The sequence below is a fragment of the Rhinolophus sinicus genome, chromosome 8, assembly GCF_057876585.1.
Source record: "Rhinolophus sinicus isolate RSI-liver-muscle chromosome 8, RSI-T2T, whole genome shotgun sequence".
In the NCBI taxonomy this organism is placed as follows: Eukaryota; Metazoa; Chordata; class Mammalia; order Chiroptera; family Rhinolophidae; genus Rhinolophus; species Rhinolophus sinicus.
The window spans coordinates 17,919,697-17,940,970 of NC_142508.1; the positions used below are offsets into that span (position 1 = coordinate 17,919,697).

The 21,274-nt window shown below is 43.5% G+C and overlaps 1 protein-coding gene across 1 annotated transcript in view; it reads right to left on the reverse strand.

The window, feature by feature from the left end:
* Positions 1-21,274, reverse strand: part of SND1 (staphylococcal nuclease and tudor domain containing 1) — a 413,624-nt gene that overhangs the window by 237,485 nt on the left and 154,865 nt on the right. Inside the window, exon 11 of the mRNA XM_074315643.2 lies at positions 18,860-18,949. Within this exon, the coding sequence (XP_074171744.1) occupies positions 18,860-18,949 (90 nt within the window). The remainder of the gene's footprint in view (positions 1-18,859; positions 18,950-21,274) is intronic.

The following is a 21,274-nucleotide window of genomic DNA, read 5'->3' on the forward strand; positions in this document are numbered from 1 at the left end:
TGTAGATGCTTGACCACTGCACTGTATACCTGAAGCTGAATAATATTGTATGTCAACTATAATTTTATATATATATAGTCACAGGATGTGGAGTACAGCATAGGGAATAGAGTCAATGGAATTGTAACAGATATATACGATGTCAGAGGGGCAATAGTTGGCGGAAAGGGGGTTATCACTTTGTGAGGGGTGAAATATATAACTATTACATTGTTTTGTAGACCTGAAACTAATAATAAAAAAAAAAGAAAAAAAAGTTCATTTAATAATGTGGAAAAATATTCAGGTTACACTGTCAATTGAAAAAATAGGGACACACAGATTGATTCAAGTATAAGCATATTCTCTTATTAATATAAGAGAATACCCTAAAATGTTAATGCTAACAGTGATTTGAATTACTTTTATTTTTTCATTTATACTTTCCAGACTTACTATAATGAACATATATTGCTATATAACCAGGGAAAAAATAACCACAGAAGGAAAACAAAAGATCACCATGGTTAAGGTGTGATCTAAGCTAACATTAGCGACATTCCTAAAAAGCAGTAACATGTGACAGGAGGGAAGACTAGGGTCCCTGGCTCTAATTCTCCAGAAGGCTTGTAATCAACTGACAAATTCTTACTCAGTGCTTGCATGTTCCTACTTCCTTACTTGCAAAAAATTTCTCTCCAAAAAATAACTTGCAAATCCCTGGTAACTGTGTACAACATTCCAAAAAAACAGATTTTAAAAATTTGACAAATACACAACTTGATATACAAGTCAATGGAGTTTTTCACAAAGAAGAAAGGTGATAATTAAAGGTTTACAAAGCTTTCCAACATCAAGAACTAAGGCAATGGGATGGTAAACAGTAGCCAGATAGATAGAACTACCTAAATGAAGACACTCCACTGCTCAGTTATTTTTTGAAAGCAAGCTTACGAAAAATAAAATCAAAATGACAATGTATAAGGAGATTTGTATCTGTGGGAATTCCAAAGGAATCCCATCTTTTCCCAGCACTGGGAATGCTACTCCTACTAGAGTGATGACGAGAACCGATGAAGCAATTAACACAACGAAAATGGACAAAGATTAGAATTTACATTCTAGGCTACATAGCCAAAGCAAATCCTAAACCGAAACTGCTTTAGTCCTTCAAAGAAACAGGCTTATGAAGTTTCAGGTAACATGAAGGTAAAATCATAGAGGTGGCCTTGAACATTTCCACTTGTCCTGCTCCGATGGTCAAGGAGAGAAATAGATTTAAGTACATCAGGGAACTTAGTTTAGGTGTTTACAAAACCTTACTGCTTTCATAAAAATGAGAATTTCTATAACTGCCTTTCTATGAAGAATTCAGAGAACTGGTAGATAATTTTTCTGAAACAAGAAATGATAATAATGCTGAGGATGTATATAAAACCTGACCTTTTACTTCAATCAAAACTTTGGTTCATATGCACTTAATTGTAAAAAAAAAAAAAAAAAAAGAACCATTTAGAATCAGTGGAAATTTAATGGCAACACCGTGGGAAAATGACAAAATGACAATATTATAATATAATCTTGTCGCTGCATCACAGCTTGCCTACATTTCTTTCTTTCTCTCTCTCTTTTTTTTAAGATTTTACTGGGGAAGGGGAACAGGACTTTATTGGGGAACAGTGTGTACTTCCAGGACTTTTTTTTTTTTTCCAAGTCAAGTTGTTGTCCTTTCAATCTTAGTTGTGGAGGGTGCCGTTCAGCTTCAAGTTGTTGTCCTTTCAGTCTTAGTTGTGGAGGGTGAAGCTCAGCTCCAGGTCCGGTTGCCGTTGCTAGTTGCAGGGGGCGCAGCCCACCATCCCTTGCAGGAGTTGAACCAGCAACCTTGTGGTTGAGAGGACACGCTCCAACCAACTGAGCCAACTGGGAGCTCAGCGGCAGCTCAGCTCAAGGTGCCGTGTTCAATCTTAGTTGCAGGGGGCGCAGCCCACCATCCCTTGCGGGACTCGAGGAATTGAACTGGCAACCTTGTGGTTGAGAGCCCACTGGCCCATGTGGGAATCGAACCGGCAGCCTTTGGAGTTAAGAGCACGGAGCTCCAACCACCTGAGCCACTGGGCCGGCCCTACATTTCTTAATAAAGTAGTGTTTCCACTTCATTTTGTTTTCAATATACCACATGTTTAGTACTGGGTAAATCCTTAATTGCTTAAGTACTGACTATGATATGAGCAACCAAGAATCATCACTCTGTAATACAAATCATAACAAATCTCTCACCTGAAGTATCAGGGGAAGTAAGTAGTTTAAACAAAATATGCTACCTATGGGATTAAAAATAAACCCACTTCACAGTATTACCTCAAATTTAATGAATATCTGCATTCATTAACAACTCTTCGCTTTAACAATCTAGCTTTTAAAAGTAAATGCATCAAATTGGCAAATAAATATTTTTAAATCCTGGATTAATTAATTGAGGATTCACTTGGGGAGTTGAAAAGCAGCATATCCAACATTTATTCTATCTGACGATCAAACAGCTACTGTGTCCCCGAAAATAAAACCTAACCGGAAAATAAGCCCTAGCATGATTTTTCAGGATGACATCCCCTGAACATAAACCCTAATGCATCTTTTGGAGCAAAAATTAATATAAGGCCCAGTCTTATTTTTGGGGACACATGATATGTATGGATAGGTAAATTCAGGGGTCAGCGACACTTCAATTTTGAGCTTCAAGTTTAAGACTATACAGTCACACACACACACACACACACACACACACACACACACACACACACACACACACAGTTACTGGAAGGGGCATACTTTCCCCTTTACTTAGCTTCCTCTGGGCCATAGTAAATTAAGTTCTCATCAGAGCTCCTGCCAGTTCCCATGGGAACTCTAGCAGGCTGTGAAAAATGTACTAAGAATCTCAGAAAAGAAGGAAACAGGATGTTAAGAGTTCTCTCCAAACTTTCTCTTCCCTAGGGCCACCCCCACTTTCTCTCTGATTCAGGTGGATCCAAGTCAGGGCCATGAGCACCTGGGGATCAAAACAGCTTTCTTAAGAAGGTCAAGCAATAGACTGTAATCTTGGAAGATTGGTTTTGAAGGGAACAGCACCCAAGGAAAAGAAAATGCTGGCCACCTTTCTCCTTCTTAAGAATTCACTCTGGGGGCCGGCCCGGTGGCTCAGGCGGTTAGAGCTCTATGCTCCTAACTCCAAAGGCTGCCGGTTCGATTCCCACATGGGCCAGTGGGCTCTCAACCACAAGGTTGCCAGTTCAACTCCTCGAGTCCCACAAGGGATGGTGGACTCCGCCCCCTGCAACTAAGATTAAACATGGCATCTTGAGCTGAGCTGCCTCCCAGATGACTCAGTTGGTTGGAGAACGGGCTCTCAACCACAAGGTTTCCAGTTCAATTCCTCGACTCCCGGAAGGGATGGTGGGCTGTGCCCCCTGCAACTAGAAACGGCAACTGGACCTGGAGCTGAGCTGTGGCCTCGACAAGTAAGACTGAAAGGACAACAACTTGAAGCTGAATGGCACCCTCCACAACTAAGATTGAAAGGACAACAACTTGACTTGGAAAAAAGGCCTGGAAGTACACACTGTTCCCCAATAAAGTCCTGTTCCCCTTCCCCAATAAAATAAAAAAACTAAAAAAAAAAGAAACTGGAAAAACTTGTGGCCAGAAACGTGACTTGAATTGCTAAAAACAAAAACAAAAAAACAAACAAAAAGAATTCACTCTGTATTCCTACCTCTCCCTCTTGTTCCCTTTTCACTTCCTTTTCTCTCTCCCTCCACCTTCTATCAGGACATGGAACAGAACTAGCTCTTTTTATTTGTCATAATATATACTGCTCCCTGTTCTTCATTTTCCTAAGCCCTGACTCAGTAGTTTGCAATTATCGATTGAGCTCTTAGGTTATGCAGGGCATTGAACGAAGCACTTCACATCTATTACCTCATTTAATGCTCATGACAGGCCTGAGGTAAGTAATGCTTCCTGGAGTTGCAAACCCATGTCTATTTGGGTCCAAAGCCCTTATGCTAAACCACTACGAACAGCCAACAATAGGACATTGATTAAACATTCACTTGATATTAAATGATAAAAGTACCTCATGTAGAAGTCTATTTGATGACACAGGGAAACCATCACAGTGAAGGGTACAAAACAGAAAAGTACCATATAATGACTAGCTAAGTTGAAAATTATGCAAATGCCCAAATGCGTAAAAAGACCGGAATAATAGAGACTCAAGTATCAACAGATGCTATCCCTGGATGGTAGTTCCTTTTAACTTCTCTCTGTCTCTCTCTCTTTTTTTTTTAAATATTTTTTCGAATGAATAAGTGTTGCTTTTGTGACTCATAAAATTGGCAGTAAGTGTTACTTATAACAATAGCAAAGCAAAATACAATTCATAACAAGGACAGAATGGACAGTATCATCAATATTTGCACAATTCATAATTATATTTCCAAGTAGGAAAATTATGGCCACAGAGAAAACTAGGCTAAAATTTTGCAGGAAAATTATAAGCTTTCCCGAAATTGTGCAGATCAACAGTGCCAACGCTTTAGTAGTTTTAAGCCCATAAAAATGAAATACAAACGCAAATATACTATTTTTGGCTATATATACAAAAATTTAACTGTATTTATGATGCTAGCATTTATGTAAAAAGGGCGAAGAATATCCACCCACTCACAAACACATTTGCCTATATAGGCCTAAAATATCTCTGGAAAGATTCACAAGGAAATGGTAATACTGTTTGTTTCTGAGGAGGTAAACTGAGGGATTGGGGAGACGGGAGCTCTTCAGCTGTACACCCTTTCTTAACATTTGAAGTTTGAACTAAGTGAATGTATTATCTACTCAAAATCAATAAAATAAAAAGTAAACACCACACCAAAAAAAAAAAAAAAAGTGAAGAGAAAAATAAAACAATGTTATTGGTTTCCTAGTAAATAAAAATATCTAAAAGATAAAACTAATTTAAGTGTCTGCCTATTTCATACCATGGTTTGTCAAAAATATCCTATGTTTCCCAAGTGACTTCAAAGTCTGTTTCACCAAATGAAACAATCAACAGCACTTAGTTTCTTGATTTGACTTTGAAAATCCTTAGGCGGAAATAAAAAAAGAATCACTGCTTTATCCATATATGTGCTTTCTAAAAATGATATCTACATCTATTTTTTAGCGAAGTAAAGAACATGCTATGTTATGTATGAAAAAAGAACCATTTTAAAATTGTCTTCCTGGCTGTTTAAAAATTAAATTTAAAAAATCCGGTAAGGAGAACTATCTTTGTAAAGAGCAATCTCTAAGAAAAGGAAGGCAAGAGGACCCAAAGACATCAAGGCTGCACTATTACTCGTTCGCCTGGACCCACAGGGCCTGGATGATGACATGGAGTCAAGAGGAGAAAATCAAATCCGAATGTGAATTCCAGGAAGGTAGGCCGAAAAACACACTTCCCACAGACGTGTCATCCAAACAGTTATTCCTTCCTTAGTGGATACAGTGACCAAACACCCAACATGGCACTCATGCTTGCGGCAGCGTCAAGAGGACATGTCATTAGCGCCCCAGCACGGCCTCCTATGTCCTGGCCCATCCACTGGAAACCCTCAGGGAAGGGAAATCCAGACTAAAGGGGGGATGACTGACAGTTTCTTCCCCATCCATGCCTTCCCTTTTCCAAAAACAGCAGGAAGTGACAGTTAACGCAGGTAGAGTTTACAATGTCCCCCAGTGTCATCTAGCCTGGAAAATTGTGTGTTCATCCAGGAGGACCCACGCCCAAGAAAAAACTGAAAACATCAAGCAGACAAAGTGGACCGTGTTCAGAAAGAAGCTAATGCTGTGTCGACCCTGGTACTGAACCAACTTTCCTGCTGCTGGGAGGAAGAACAGCAACAAGAAAAAATGACATTTAGCAAATCACTTTTTTCCTCTTAAGGCCAGAAAGGTCCCAGGGATCCGCTGCAATGGCCAAGTCAGACAGTATAGCAGATGGGGACTGTGTGTCGGAAACGAGAGCTACGACAAGCTTAGAATTTGGAAGGTGTTCACGTGGAAGGTCTAAGCACCTTGGAGGAGGGGGACAGAAAATGGAAGGCAGAGGGATGGGAGGGGAAAGGCAGGTTACAGTGAGAGGGAGGAAGAGAGACAACAAGGAGGATAAAGACAGAAGGAAACGAAGAGGGGGTCTGTGTCTGTAGGAAGGGATATAAGAGACTATCAACACCACTTTCACTCTCAGAACAGTGAGAGCAACATAAAAAATCGGCCAGAGTTAGTGATCGCATCACCATTGTCCCTTCAGAGAACTATAATTAGGGACCACCAAACCGGAAATACTGAAGAGCGGCAACATGACTCAGCTTTGTCCTTCATCTTCAAAACCTCTCACATGCTGGAACTGCACGCTGCTTCTCTTCTGTGCAGCTGGCACACCATCGGCAATGAGGGAAACTGGTGGGAAATGTGAAAAGGCGCCGGGCCGATGTCAAGGAGTCAATCATGCTGATGGATTTGGTTTCTAAAGCCATTATTTCAGAATTGAGTGAACTGATGAATGATGGAGGGAAGCAAACACCAGCCCGCAAATGGAAGGACAGCATTTGAAGACAGACACAGGTCCTAGCAAAGGGAGAAGCGTTTACCTCGCCCCAGTGGTGAGCTGGACTGTTAACCCCAACCATACCAATTTAAATATTTCAGATAAAAAGGTGTAAAAGATGCTTTGACCACAGCTCAATAACGTAAGTACAAGTGGAAAAAGAACGAGTTCACTCTTCCTGGGTCCCCCTTGGGGTGGGAGGAGGCTAGTGGGTAAAAGATAATTAGAGCGCTCCACAGAGGGGGTGGAGATTTATATTCTAGCTCCTGCAACAACCAGGCCACGCACATTCAGTGCTCGGAGTAATTAAAAAGATTCACCCAGTGATCACGGGTGGCGGGGAGGGGTCTCTCACACTCATAGACACCCCTCAAACTGTCATTTTGTCTACCCTAGGTATTCACACGTATTGATATTTAAGAAAACAAATCTTTGGTGCGAAGAGATTAACCTTTCAGGACTGAAAAAGGTCAAGCAGGTCCCTCTGTGCCAACAGAGCAAAAACCTTCACTCCAGGGTTCCGGACAGATTTTTGGAGACTGTTAGTCCACTCCCCCTTACAGATAAGGAAGCTAAGGACTAAAGTAAAAGGACGCATCCCAGGTCATGGAGGCAGATGAAAAACCAGGACCGCAGGCACGTCAGATCCGGGGGGCCAGATTTTCTTCACTTCCACCCCATCCTGTGAGGTGGGGCCGGTGTCAGGGGACGGAAATTGGCCTGTCCCTTTATGAGGGCTCTCCCCAGGCTCAACAGACTACACATTCATCAGCAAATGTTATTACCTCAGAGTCCGATTAGAGATACCGGGATGACTAATTGACCTTTCTGGACTCTTTAGTAAGATCATCTTTTTAGAGGCTAGAAAATATATTCCTTTATATTTTACAAATGAAGAAAATAAGACACACAGAAAGAAATGAATGTGTCCCTGGTGTAAGCATTTGAACATTTACAACCTCCAGCTGCGTGTCTTCCTGCCTCTGGAGTCACAGAAATGCCCCCACCTCTTTGCCTCTTCAGCAGTGTGGGCTGACACACTGCGGACAACACTGCATCTGAGGTGTGCATTTCTATTTCCGTCCTGAGGAAATGAAACACTTCCATACTTTCTGCCCTGCCCAAAAGTTAGTCCCAATGCAGGGTCGGCTTCGAGGCCCTCCCTATACTAGCACAGCTGAAGGAACCGCGGCTGCCAAAGTACAACGACCATTTTACAAATAAACAGAGGCTTCATGAACACACAGCCCATACACTTGGGATTCTATCTCTCCGCTCTTAAGATTCGACTAGAAAAGTAAACAAGCCTCCCCACCTCTCCAACTGCATGTGGTACCATTTCACCAAAAAGTGGTCACGTAATAATTTCTAATCGGTGCCCAGGTCACTTCTGTGATTTTCTGCTTTCCTTTTTCCCATTCCTTACGTTACCTTCCCTTTTCTTTCTTTCTTTCAGTTTTAAACAAAGGCAAGTCGGGGGTTTGCGGGTGGCGGAAAGTCCAATGCTTCAGCGCCTGTCCTTTGTCAGGGCTGTGCTATGCATCAGTCTAGCCGGACAGGCTCTGAGGCGCTGGGCTGTCAGGCTACCAGTACCCCATACAATGCAGACAGGGCAAAACGGAACAAGTCACTGACTGATTTCCTCCCAATTCATTTGGACTATTACTGAAGAATGGGGACATTATGAACCCCAAGTCAGGGGGCTGGGAACAGAGGGGAGCAGTCAGGATCCATCAAGCGTCTGTCACTTAGAGCTTTAAAATAATCATGAAGGATTCAAGTCCACAAATTTTACCTTATTGCCGACTAGTTGAGTAAATCCCCCTGTCAAATCATTTTTAAGGAGAACAAATTACAAATGCTGCACATTCTCGATTATGAAAAAAAGACAGAAACATCCCCAAACCAGGCCTCTAGGGCTACAGAGCAACGGTTCAGGCTGCCTCACTGAAGACATCAGACAGCCTGACGAGGGGCCGGCGACACGAGGCAGGCCGCACGCCACCGCCGGTCAGGAGGAGCAAGAGGTTAATCAGCGTAACTCATATACAGAAATTTAAAGAAAACCATTTATTGTAGCTATTCTGAAGGCCTTGTTTTGTGTTCCAGTCAGATAGTGCAATGGCTCAAGTCTCGTTGAGGTGGGGCTCGAAGTCTCCATGAGCACGAGGAGATGTAAGACGCCAGGTGACGAGGAAAACATCTCCGAAGCTTAGAGCTCCAGGATGAGCTCACCACATCCCTTCTCTCTGTCCGCATAGCCCGAAGCATTACGTAAGACCTTCTAAGTACAGGACAATCCCAGCTCTTCTGTAAAGACTCACTGGGGATCCTGACCTGACATCAGAAACAGCGAGCGGAAGAAAAGGTAAGACAGGCTCTTTGCCCTTTCAGGGTACGGGAGGGAGGCCAGCCCTGGGAAGCTTGCTACTACAGAAATGGGTGCAACAGTCGACGAGGTCAGAGGGCCCCAGACTTTACATGGGGAGACGGAAGACAGGATAGCTGTTAAGACTCCTACAGAAAAAAGTGGGAGGGCAAGACGCTGTGAAAGGGCTTGGCAGGTAGTGGAATGGTGCAAAGTTCTTCATGACACATAATATGGAGGGCGGAGTAGGAAGTTAGAGTGGAAAGGGAAGCATTTCCTTAAATGACATTGGTATTTTGTCTACAATGGCCTTTCCTTTCCCTTTCCGTGCAGTGAAGGAGTTAGCCTGGTTCTGCAGGCATCGGGGTATCAGCACAGCCTGTGAGGTGACCATGACAGCGCATACAAAAAGCAGTTCTGACAGCAGTGTGAACGATGGCACAGACGGAAGGGCAGGGCAGCTACTAGAGAAAGGCGGAGTCGCAATAACTGAAAGGTGAGATAAGGAGCCGCAGACTAAAAGTCACTGGAAACACTGTGAAAAGGAAGATTCGGAAAAGCTAACGGACAGAATCAGGCGAACCTGGGATGGGAGGTGGCTGATCCTACAGCTCAGAACAAGGGGTGAGTGATGACACTGTATGCGATCAACACCCAAGGCAGCCATGGCAGTTTGCCTGCAAAGAAGGCAATCATGTGGAAGCCACAACCTGCATGTGGGACAGAACAGAGGTGAGCTACCTACAGGAGACTGTGGGCGTCCAGTCGTCCGCAGCCAGAAACAGATCTGTAGGCAGAGAAAGCAATTAGGAGTGGAACTATTCGTATGTACGAGTCAGTACAGTAGATGAAGCCAGTAAGTGCACAAGGTCACACAGCAGGTGAGACCTCTCCTTAACTCTGAGAGATGACACTGATGGGTACAATGCACATTAATAAGAATCCAGTACTGCTCAGAGATAACTGCTATTTCCCCAGTTATTCAAATCTGTTCTTATTCAACTTCATACATTTTGATGTAATCTTACCTCAGTTAGCCTGTAAGCAACTTATGAGAGAGATTTTCTTCATATTTCACCTCCAAACAGGTACCTGACAACCATATGAGAATAGGGGTTTGCAATGCCCATCTCCAAAGCCTCGAACAAGGTATGGCACAGAGTAGTTGCTCTAAAAACTTTTGTTAAATAATAATATCGAATTGATTTCACTAGGGTACCACCTCGGGCCTCCTAACGTATCAGGCGATTGGGCGTGATCAAAGCACTGGGGACTGAGTCCTCAACCGCTGTGTACAGAGGAGGACGGCCTGCTCATCAGCTCAGCCCAGCCCAGCCCAAACACTTATTGAAACCAGAAGAGGTGAGAAGGCAAACTTGCAGGGAAAAAAAAGTATCTTGTCTAAAAAAGCCAGACTGAAGACAAAACCTGGAATTCCGATAGTTCCAGAAGAACATTCACGCACAGCTCCACACTGCGGGCGGTCTAAGCAGGCAAACATTAGCCTGAGTGCCCAGAACGCACGCTGGTGCTAAGTATTCCTAACGTGGTCTTCACCACCCTTGAATGGGATGAGCCTGGTTCATCAACAACCACTGCCCAAGGAACGATTTCTCCCAGGGTGTGCCGTATTTCAAAATGCTGCTAATTATCCAAGTAGAAGTGAAGGAGGCCCTCTGACTATGCCAACCTTCTTTAGAGGACATCAGCACCCATCCTTTAAGGTACAAAGTCAGAAATGGGAACTCGAGCCAAGAGTCAAATAGCCAGATAGATGAAGCAACCAACCTACTTTCCTACTGTACCCTTTCCTGGGGCGGCTGTAACAAAGTACCACAAACTGATTAATTTCAAACAACAGAAATTTACTCTGATGTTTTGAAGATTCGAGTTTGAAATCAAGGTGTTGGCAAGGCCGTGCTCCCTCTGAAGGCTCCAGGGAAGAACCCTTCCTCTGTTTGTCTCTGGGTCCCGTTGTCTTCTCATGAGGGCACCAGTCTTTGGGTTTGAGCCCATCCTAATCTAGTATGATCTCATTTTAACGAATTACATCTGTAAAGACCTTACTTATTTCCAAGTAAGGTCACATTTTGAGATACCAACAGGACAGGAAATCTGAGGGGACACTATGCAGCCCCCCCCCCCCCCATCATCATGAAAACAGCAGGAAGACTGTCTAAGCCAGCAGTCCGTGTGGGACAGAATTGCAGCACTTCAGGAAAACCTATACATTTGCCAGAGAAAAGATAACTAGCAAGTGAAAGCAAGAAGGCAGCTCCAGGTATTAATAAAATAACCTGATTCAGAGAAAAACAAAAAACCTCACTGAGATTTTAAACACATTAGATTAAGGACCTCAGAGTTTTTAAGCTTACGACTGTATGACAGCAGTTACGAAGATGTGGCCCTAAAACACCACTTCTGTCATCCAGCTGTAAAGAGCTGATGGACCTTCCACCTTAGAACCAACCGGCACTTATGCATATACCCTTCTTATACACACATATTATTTACACCCTTGGGAAAGAAATACTCAAGCAGCCAGAAGTACTGGCCTAAGTTTCTAAGCATAACAAAAACAGAGGTCACCCAGAAAGAATCCCTAAAAAGCTGGTGCTTAAAAAACTGAACTCACTACTTCTGAATATGTGTATTTTCTTATTAGAAAAGTTATCTAGACCCTTATAAGAAGATGAAACTACTGGGGAGAACAACTGAGCACCTCTATACACAGTCTCATGCACACCCTTCTATCATCTAAGATATTCCATACAGTCATTGAGCACATGCTGAAAAGAATCTATTCTCTGCAAACCAAGAGGTATAGGAAGTAGAAAGAGTTGCAATGCAGCACATTTTATAGGATTTTGGGTACATACGGGTTATTTTTAAAGTGGAAAAAAAGCCTGTCCTCTCCCTATCCCCAAACACAGCTGAGCTGATTCAGCACAAATCTCCCCCTAAAATAAAATCCCAGTTTGCAAAGAGTAAGCATGGAAAGTTCCAGCCCCAAGGACGACATTTCAGAAACCTAGCTGAAAAGACCACGAGTGGGTGGCTTAAGACAAGGTGACCACAAATCATGTAATCAATGTTAAGAACTTCCACCAGTAAACTATGAGCAACATGGGAGTCCAGGGAAGAAAGCCATTAATAAGCAAAGTAACATAAGAGCATTACCCAGACATGAGAATCTCAAGGATTCTGGTAGCTAATAAATCATTTCCCACAGGTGAGCAGACAGAAGAAATTTCCAGGAATTTAGTTGAATGTTCTAGTTCCTTCCATTTAACTTGGAGATGCTTTCTGAAGAGGATATTACAACATACATCATAAAAATACCATACTTCACCCAAGAGCTATGTGCTCAGCTCAACATCCTGGTACTCTCCAAAGCCGCAGAGGTACTTTTCACAATCCGCGGATTAAAAAAACAAGAACTCATTATCAAAAAGAGCATGTAGGTGGCAGCAGGTAGAAAGCTATCCTGCTGAGAACAACAGAGTTGCTGGAAACTTGCAACTCTACAGTCATTTCTGTTCATTACCTCCACCAGACAAGAGCTAATGAGTCAGGGACTGTTCCCCAACCCAAAGGGTAAAGGGCATATCTAACATGATCCTTGGTCTCCAAGCATCCTGACATTCTCCCAGGATGTCTAAGTGGGAGAAATTGTACTAGAAAAAGGCATGGTCAGAAATTACAAACCCTTCATCACTCGTCTGATTTGGTGAACATCTTCAGTCATTTATTCAAAAAATTTACAGCCACCTTGACGGTAACAGCTGGCACCGAGAAGGCAGGGACAGGCAACCTCGTATAAACCTGTCAATTTAAATCACGATGCATTCACAACCTTAGGGCCTGTTTTGATCATTAGTGGAAGGGACTTTTCCATAGCGTGAGTGAATCAAATTAATATGAAGTGAAAAATGTGGAGATGACAAAGGAAATGTTTATAAAACCCAAAAGAAAATCCATCAGAGGTAATTAAGAACAAGAATCCCCAGACTGCCAGCTTCATACTTAATGCCGCTGATTAAGAAACATGTTGCAAAAGACAGAATTTACAAGTGTTTTTAAGGAAAAGGGCAGCCCTATTAAGTAGCCAGAAGAAGAGTGAAGAAGTGCTCAAGGAAGCACCATGCCCTTGAGGGGTTCTCAGGGGCCGAAGGAAAAACTGCCGCTGGTAGGGACGTCGCTGCTGGTACCTTCAGAGATCTGTGCTCCCACAGGGGAACAAGCACTGAGATTTGTGCCGCACCCTCTCCCTGGCTCTGGGCCAAGACAAAAAATCAACTTGTCCTTTTTCTCCCAGAAGTCTCATCTACGCCAAGAGATTGAAAAGAAGGGGAAATCAAGCTTCCGCATGGCCTTAGCCAGGGTACCTATGACCTCACGGTGTTTGTGTAACTAGAACATGTAATCTGACACTGCTTTCTCTGAAGAACAATTTGATGAAATGTCACTTCACAGGGACATCTCAAAGACTAATGAGATAACGTCTAGAGGGCTGGAAGCATTCAGGGGCTGATCTACGGGGCTATTACTACCTGCGGCTACCTGCAGACGAGGATGGTGCAGCGGGACCGCCAGAACCTGCTGCGGGAAGTTATGTGTTCCACACAGAACCGACATTATTCCAGACAGAACCCTCGGCTGGCTATCTATACATGATTCTGCACACATCACGACAGGGAGGCAGGCCTGGCGAGAAGGTCTCTAATGTAGCACCGCAATGAAAAGCACAGACATTTGGGGAAAATATTTAATTTCTATGAGCTTCAGTTTCTTTACCTGTAAAAATGGGAATGACACGTACATCTTGCAGGGTGGAGGTAAAAATAAAGGTGAAAACATTCAGTGATTCCCATGGAGAAACTCAGTAAATGACAGCCCTAACCGCGTGAAGCTGGCCCCGGAATGAGCCTGATCTAAAGGGCCTTAAGAAGGCTGTCTGGTTCACAGTACAAACTGGAAAAGCATGAAAATCATCCAGTGGTATTTACCAAATTACAAGTGAGCCTCATCTTTGAGAGCTGACTTATAGACATTCAGGATATTTTATCCCAAGGAAATGAGACTTAACAGTAGTTGGGTTACCAATCTGATCCATAAAGCGCATCACCCCAAAATAGAGAGAATGTCATTTACATGTAACATCAGCCATTTCGGATTCACATGGGAGTCCTGAAATGAAGAGGCATTCTCAGTGCAGTCCTCGCACATATGGCCAACCACAGGCAAATCAGGTGGGTCCTACTTCTCCCTCCCTTTATGTATTCTTATCTGGTCCATAGCCATCGGCCCAATGTCTCCCTTTCCCCCTAAATTATGTTAGAAATGTACTGAGCACCTACTGTGCACCATAAACTGTGTGTACTGGGCCCTGGAGTGATGAGCAAAACAGATGTGGGCTCTAATCGGCCTAATATAATAAATCTAATGAGAGAGATATTAACACAATCTTTCAAATGCATTACGATGTGAAAATTGATGTACAGATTAAATTATTGGAAGGAGGGTTGTTCAGGGAGAACCTCTCCCAGAAGGTCCCATTGACCTTGAATCCAAAGGATAAGTGAAAGATAAATAGGGGAGGGAAAATGAGGACAAAGAGGGCACCCGAAACGAAAGAAACTGCACGTGTAAAAGCCCTGAAGTGAAAGGGAGCACAGTGCATTGCAGAAACCGAGGAAAGCCAGACAGGTGGCCAGGAGGTGGGTGAGAAAAGGCGTGAGGGGTTCCATCTGAGAAGCAGGCTGGAACCAGGTTATCATGGGCCTTGCTGGCCACAGGAAGCAACAGGAAGCCAACAGTCTAGGTGAAGGAGGAGCATGATGTCATTGTCATTTGCGAAGCCCCCTTTAGCTTTAGTAGCAAGTGCAGAATGGAGTAAAAAGGCTATACAGGAGGCCGGGTGAGAGGAGATGTAAGACAAGGCAGCAGCAATATGATGCAAAGAAGAGGAAACATTCCTGCATACACCCAGCAGGAGGCGGTGAGAGAGATGGGAATGTGAGGGGCAAAGGAAGAGGGCGTGTCAAATATGTCTCCTAAGCAAAGGGTAGTGGCGTGCCTCCCAGAACACTAAGGAGACCAGATTTTCTGACAGAGTATCAGGAGTTCACTTCTGAACATGCTGGATTTATAAGTCTGGCACACGTGGAGATCATTCTCATCCATCCCAAAAAGCTCCATGCCCCCGTCAGTATAGATCTTAAGAAAGATAGGTTTCGAAAAGAGAACAACAATCTACAGCAAGAGGAATTTGAATTAACTTCCTAAATTATTTATAGTCCCATAATTTCCCAAATGTCCGCATTTATCAAGAAAAATGCCCAATTTTAAGTGCCTAAAGAGTCAGCCTCGTTCACAGGACAAATTTCAATGGCATGAAAACCATACAAGGTCAGCTGTTTACAAATAAGCCTCATTCCCAAATTTTGCTTATGCAATAAAAACAGTGGTTAAAAAAGAAAAATTAAGGCGTAGACATGTATTTTGGGCAGAGGTTGCTGGAGAGAGGAGAGCCAGAGCAGAAGCTTCAGAGCTCTGTGGCGTCAGGCAATTCCATGGCTTCCACCATGTTGGACCCTCCAATTGTCTAAACCAGGCCTGACTTTGACCACAGTGGTTCCCATGGTGATAACTACAATGATGTCATTTGTAAATGCTCTATTACACAGTTTAGAAATACTGAAATTCTACCTTCGAGGTTCTGAGATAGTTGGGGAAAATTCCCACTGAAGATCCCAGTTATTATTACCTCACTCCACAGAGTAAGAAAAATGACAAGTACCCAAACTGGCTTTCCATGGGATGACTTCTTTAAGCATTAAGAAAAAATTATGTCCACACAGAAAGAAACTGCTCCTGCAGTAAGAAAAGAACTGCAGCCCTGTTTTGTTTTGTTCTGTTTTCAGGAAGGCATCAATCTCACCATCTTATATACACCTAGGATATCATTCTGGAAAACTAAGAGATGTTAAAATTACCATGGATTCCATTTCTACACTGTACTAGGGCCATGAAGAACCCAGAAGAAATTAGCAAAACAGTTCTTCACCATGCATATTCCTTAGTCAAGGTTTCAGTGAAAGCACAGATGGCAGATGGTAAACAGGGGGTGGGAGGGCGTTCCACCAGGCAGTATAGCAGTTCCAACAGCTTCTGAAACACTTCCAGGACACACTCGTATCCTACCTCTCCTTCAAACCAGAGAAAACACACACTCACTCTAGCACAAGCAGATACTCATTTTGTGGCGGCTAGAACCCTGAGTGAGGCCACATCTAACCAAGTCCCACTCATCTGTAAAATGGGTTGATGCCAAGTCAGTTGCACACTGATTCACATCTCTAGACCCCAGGGCCAGTAAAAATATCCTAAGTAAAAAAGTAACGGTATGCTGGATTCTATATGAAAGCGAAAGCAGCATTATACAACAAAACAAAACATATCTCACTGGCATCTAGAAGGACTAGCATCATCCCAGATTCTCATAACAACCCCATGAGAGAGGAAAGGCAAATTTCACAAGTGAGAAAACCAAGGCTCAGGGAAGTGCGTAGTTACTCCAATTAAGGCGTTTAGCCAGAATTAGATCTTGGGAGTGAATCAAAATGCATTTCCATGACTGAAATGCAGGCCATTGAATCTAACACAGTGCCTTAGCCGTTTACCTTCAAACTTTCCTCTCTGCATTCCAGAAACTACTCAAAATTGTCATATTATAGACTCTGGACGGAGAAGACGATTCTACCTCCATTCTTCAGCTCAAGCTGTGTCAGGCCGCCCTCATCAGCTGTCGTGCACACAGGCTCCCTCTCGGTGCCTCGTAAGCGCCATGTGCCGTGCCCAGCAGCTGCACAGGTCTGAAGGGAATGGGCAGGGATGCGAGGGGACGTGCTAGCCTCCCCGGAGGTGGCAACCGCCCTGCCTGCCCCCAGCCTCCAGAGCACATGAGTGTTTGCTGTCGCCAACGGATGGGCCCAGAAGACAGCCAAGTGGTTTCAGGTGGTGAGTCAGGAAAAGCAGTTTGTATCAGGAATGTTCCAGCCCAGCAGAGCTGAGTTGCAGCCTGGTCCCTACGCAGGGATACAGTATTCATCATTTATACAATGTCACCATGGGGGACAAAACTTGGGCTCCACACAAATACAATCCAATCAGCTCGGAGGCAGAGGAATCAGTAAACGAGGCTTCTCCCACCAAGAAGGAACCTAACTGCTTAAGAACTGCCACCATATCTGACACTTGAGGTCAGTCCTGTTACCGGAGACAGAGGACTTTCCAACGGCCTGGGGTTTGAGAGCCGAACCCTGGGCTCACCCCGTACGGCCGCCCAGCAGCTGCTGCAATAAACTGTGATCTACGCTCCCTGAGATGAAAGAGAACGAGGGAAGGGCAATCTTCAAATAAACCAGGTCGATGCTGTAACATGCCACACAACTGGCTGCTCGTGAATCAAATATGCGCTGCCACTCTTTTCAATGTGATTTTGGATGGATTCCAATACAAATCCACACGCGTGAAGGAATTCCTTATTTGTCTCTATGCAATTGTTCATGAGCCAGTAAATAAGTGGTAGGGTATCAAGTTGGTGAAACAGAGATGTTGGACATTAGATCAGATAACAGGAGCCCCAGACATTGAAAAGAGGCGTAAAGCCATCATTCGCACTCCACTTCATGAATGAATACAGCATTCTGTCAGGGTTTTTACGATGACAAATGAGCCTGTTCTTTGAAGGAACCTGAGGAGATTTAATACTCGTTTCAGGAAATCCAGTTTGCTTTCTCTATCTCAAAATTAGCAATTTCAACTTATGCCCAACTTCAAAATCGCTGGCTATAATTTATCATTCCAGTGACTATGGTACATAATAAAATTGGTTATATTTATATTTATTATACACTGCTTGGCACTAGTTCAAAAGCCAGAGCCTTAGCAAACCGGCCACATCGCCAATAGTTTTAAAATCTGTATTTAGGTGAAGAATGCTGAATATGCCTTCGAGGTGTTGAGGCCACGTATAGAGCAAATATGGCCTTATCTTTCTGAAGCGACAATAAAAAATGGCCCAAAACACTGGCCCACTGAATCAAGGTAAGGATACGATGACCAAAGTCCCTGCCTGAATAGATTTCCCTCAATCACCAAAGGAAATATCCATTTATTTCCTTTGATTATCTAGGACACAAAGACCTGCCCGGGATACTTGTGGTGGGGAGGCCAGGGAAACTCACAGCAGCTCCCCAGCACAGCAGGTTCTGTAGCTGCTCATAGAATATTCTGATCTACGAGCACAAGGAAAGGGACCGAGGGTCCGTGAGCCGCTGTGCTGGCCTGAAAGTCAGTGAGCTCCCAGCAGGATCCCCGGAACAGCCAGGACACCACCTCTCCCTCACCTCAAACGCATGCTCTATACCAGGGGAGTCCCTCTTATCCTCCACAACCAACCTATCCCTCAGAAGTCGGGGAGGCAGAAACAGCGTTCGTCTTCCCGCACCAGCAAATCCCACTGCACCGACATTTAGTGGAGGTGGCCTGGGCGAACAAGAGAGCCAAGTGGTGGAGCTCAGGGCAATCTGCAGTTATTAAAACTGGAACGGAGCCTGGACCCTGGAGAGAGCCTGTCGGGAGGGCGCTGGCAATCGCACTGTGGTCAGGGCCCCAATTTTAAAGCTCTCCCACGGGACACCACTTCCTGATACACAGACACGCAGCCCTACACAGCAAGGTCATTCCATTTGACGTGGTGGAGGAGTGTCATCTACTGGTCTGAGATTCCATCGCAAGGGCCCAGCTTAAAATAATCCCCACCCACTTGCGAATATGTTTCTGTCACCACTTACCTTTTTCCCAATAAGCTTCTTTCGAAGAAATTCCCGGGCTTCAAACATGTAGGGAATGTCATACAGGGGGCGTAGTTTCTTGTTCTTATCCTAAAAACAAAATAAAACAGAACATCAGGAATGGGGGGGAAAAACAAAAACTACCCATGAACACAGCCAATAACAGCACAAGATAATAGAATGCATTGAAATAGTCTCCGTACCTCCCGGTAGCACAAAAATTAAATACATGCCAGATATATGGTAAATTATTAATATTTGGATGAAATGCTTTACAGGGAATAAGATTATCTTGTTCACGTGACAGGTTCAAAAATAAGCAATGGAATGTAATTATCCAAACTGGAAACATCAATGCTCATCAATACTGTGGTACAGAAGAAACTCAGGAGGAACAGGGCCCTTCAAATATTTATAGATATACTATAAACCTAATTCTACTATTAGGTAAGCCTTCAGTAAGCACCTACCAACTATTAGCCACACACAAAGCACTCTGTAAATATATGTTATAATCACAGATTCAAAATTCTTGTAACTTAACAGAATAGAAGAAAGCCTACAGATATGAAATAGCAACAGAAAACAATTTTGAATACGTGCTAAATTGTGTGATACACACTAGGCACTAAGTGCTGTAAGAGTTCAGGAAAGTGGAAAGAAAGAAGTGATCAGGAAAGGTTTCATTGACAAGGTGAGACTTCACGTGAGCTTGCAGAATAGGAAAACACTAGGAAGAAAATCAGAGTTGAAAAAAAAAAAAAAGAACAACAAAGAAAGAGGCAGGAATAAATAGCATTTCAACATACACAGGCAAATATAAACACACACAATACCTTCATCACCTCATGGGCCCAGAACAGGTTGCTGCTCTGAGCAGTGTGACTGAGAACATGGAAGAGGGTGTAGATGAAGGTGACGGAACCGTGAATGGATAGGAACTTAAAGAGATATAAGAACCACGGTTAAGACATGAATTAACAGGAACTGACATGGAAATGGATGACAGAGGGAATATAAGAGGATTGCAATATTCTAGGTCATGGTGACAGGCATCCGAAGTGAAGGGAAGTTGGCCTGTAACTGCGAGTGTGGAGGCTTAGGGCCCGTGCACAAGGGTTAGAGCCCATGATGGCTAGATCGGTTCGTAGAATCACGTACTGCGTCTCTCCCACCAGCTCCCAAGTCCCATGAGAACAGAGATCCTACCCATTTCTGTTGTTCTCTGTGACCCCAAGTACAGTACCTCCCTCTAGAACATATTCAATAAATACTCGGATGAACTAATGACAACAGAAATATGCAGAATGGTACACAAAGACCTGGTATGCTAGAAGAACAGGACTAAGTGTACAGACTTGGGAATGAATCTCCAGGACCCAGATAATAGTTGAAAAAAATTCAATGAAAGAAGAGCAGCAAGGACGACGTGCAAACGGAGATGCAGGGCTGTGGTGAGCCCACCTTGGCTCTGCCATCTGTTACACAGCGGACAGAACAAGGTATCTCTGTACAATCCACTCTGTATTCAAAGAAGTATGTAAATCAATTGTTTTCTTAAATAGCCAACCACTCTCAAATAAGGAACCTTTCTCATTTTAATGCTCCATATTTAAAACTAATCCTAATGAAAATGTTGAGGTCAAGGGAACTGAAATACTAAATGTCTCTTCCTGGACCCTAACTGAGCCTTGGTGTCCAGGACATATCGTTTAAACACTTCAATTCACTGATGTCACCAAGATAACGTGTAAATCTCTTATCAGAATGTAGATAATTGTTTGAGGTTCACTGTTATCATCCACCTGTCTCTTACTTCCTCTGGTTTAAAACAATAAAAGGCAGTAGCGTCATTCCAGTGCCCTTCTAGGAAATTAAGGCACCTTCAGAAACGAAGGTGAGTCTCTAGGTAGTCCTCACAGATGGTGTGTGGCGACCCACATACTCTGAACAGGAACCAATGGGATGACCCAGCTCAATCAAGGTCCACAGGTGTCGTGATCACTGTCTAATAAGTAAGGTATGGCCCTAAACATGGAAATCTTTACTAATACAACACGGAAGTTTTCTTATAGGAAATAACAACTACCATGGGGCAGTGTAGAGTTGCCTGGCTAGAGGGTACAGGACTATGGGTATATTACAAACTTCCAGGCAGCCAAATGAGAATAGTGGATCACTACTGAGGTGCTAAGTATAATAAAAAAATCCGTTGAATGCTGCTGCCGAGGACCATCTAAGAGAAAGGCAGGGATCTTCAATATGCGAAGCAGCGCATCAAACATTAACAACACTGTGTGACAAGTATCAACTTGTTCAGTGAAGTCAGTCAGGTGTGAGCTACAGTTGAGAGAAGGTGTGTTTTAAAGTGTGCCGTGAATCATGGGTCACAAACAATGCATTAACATGAAATGG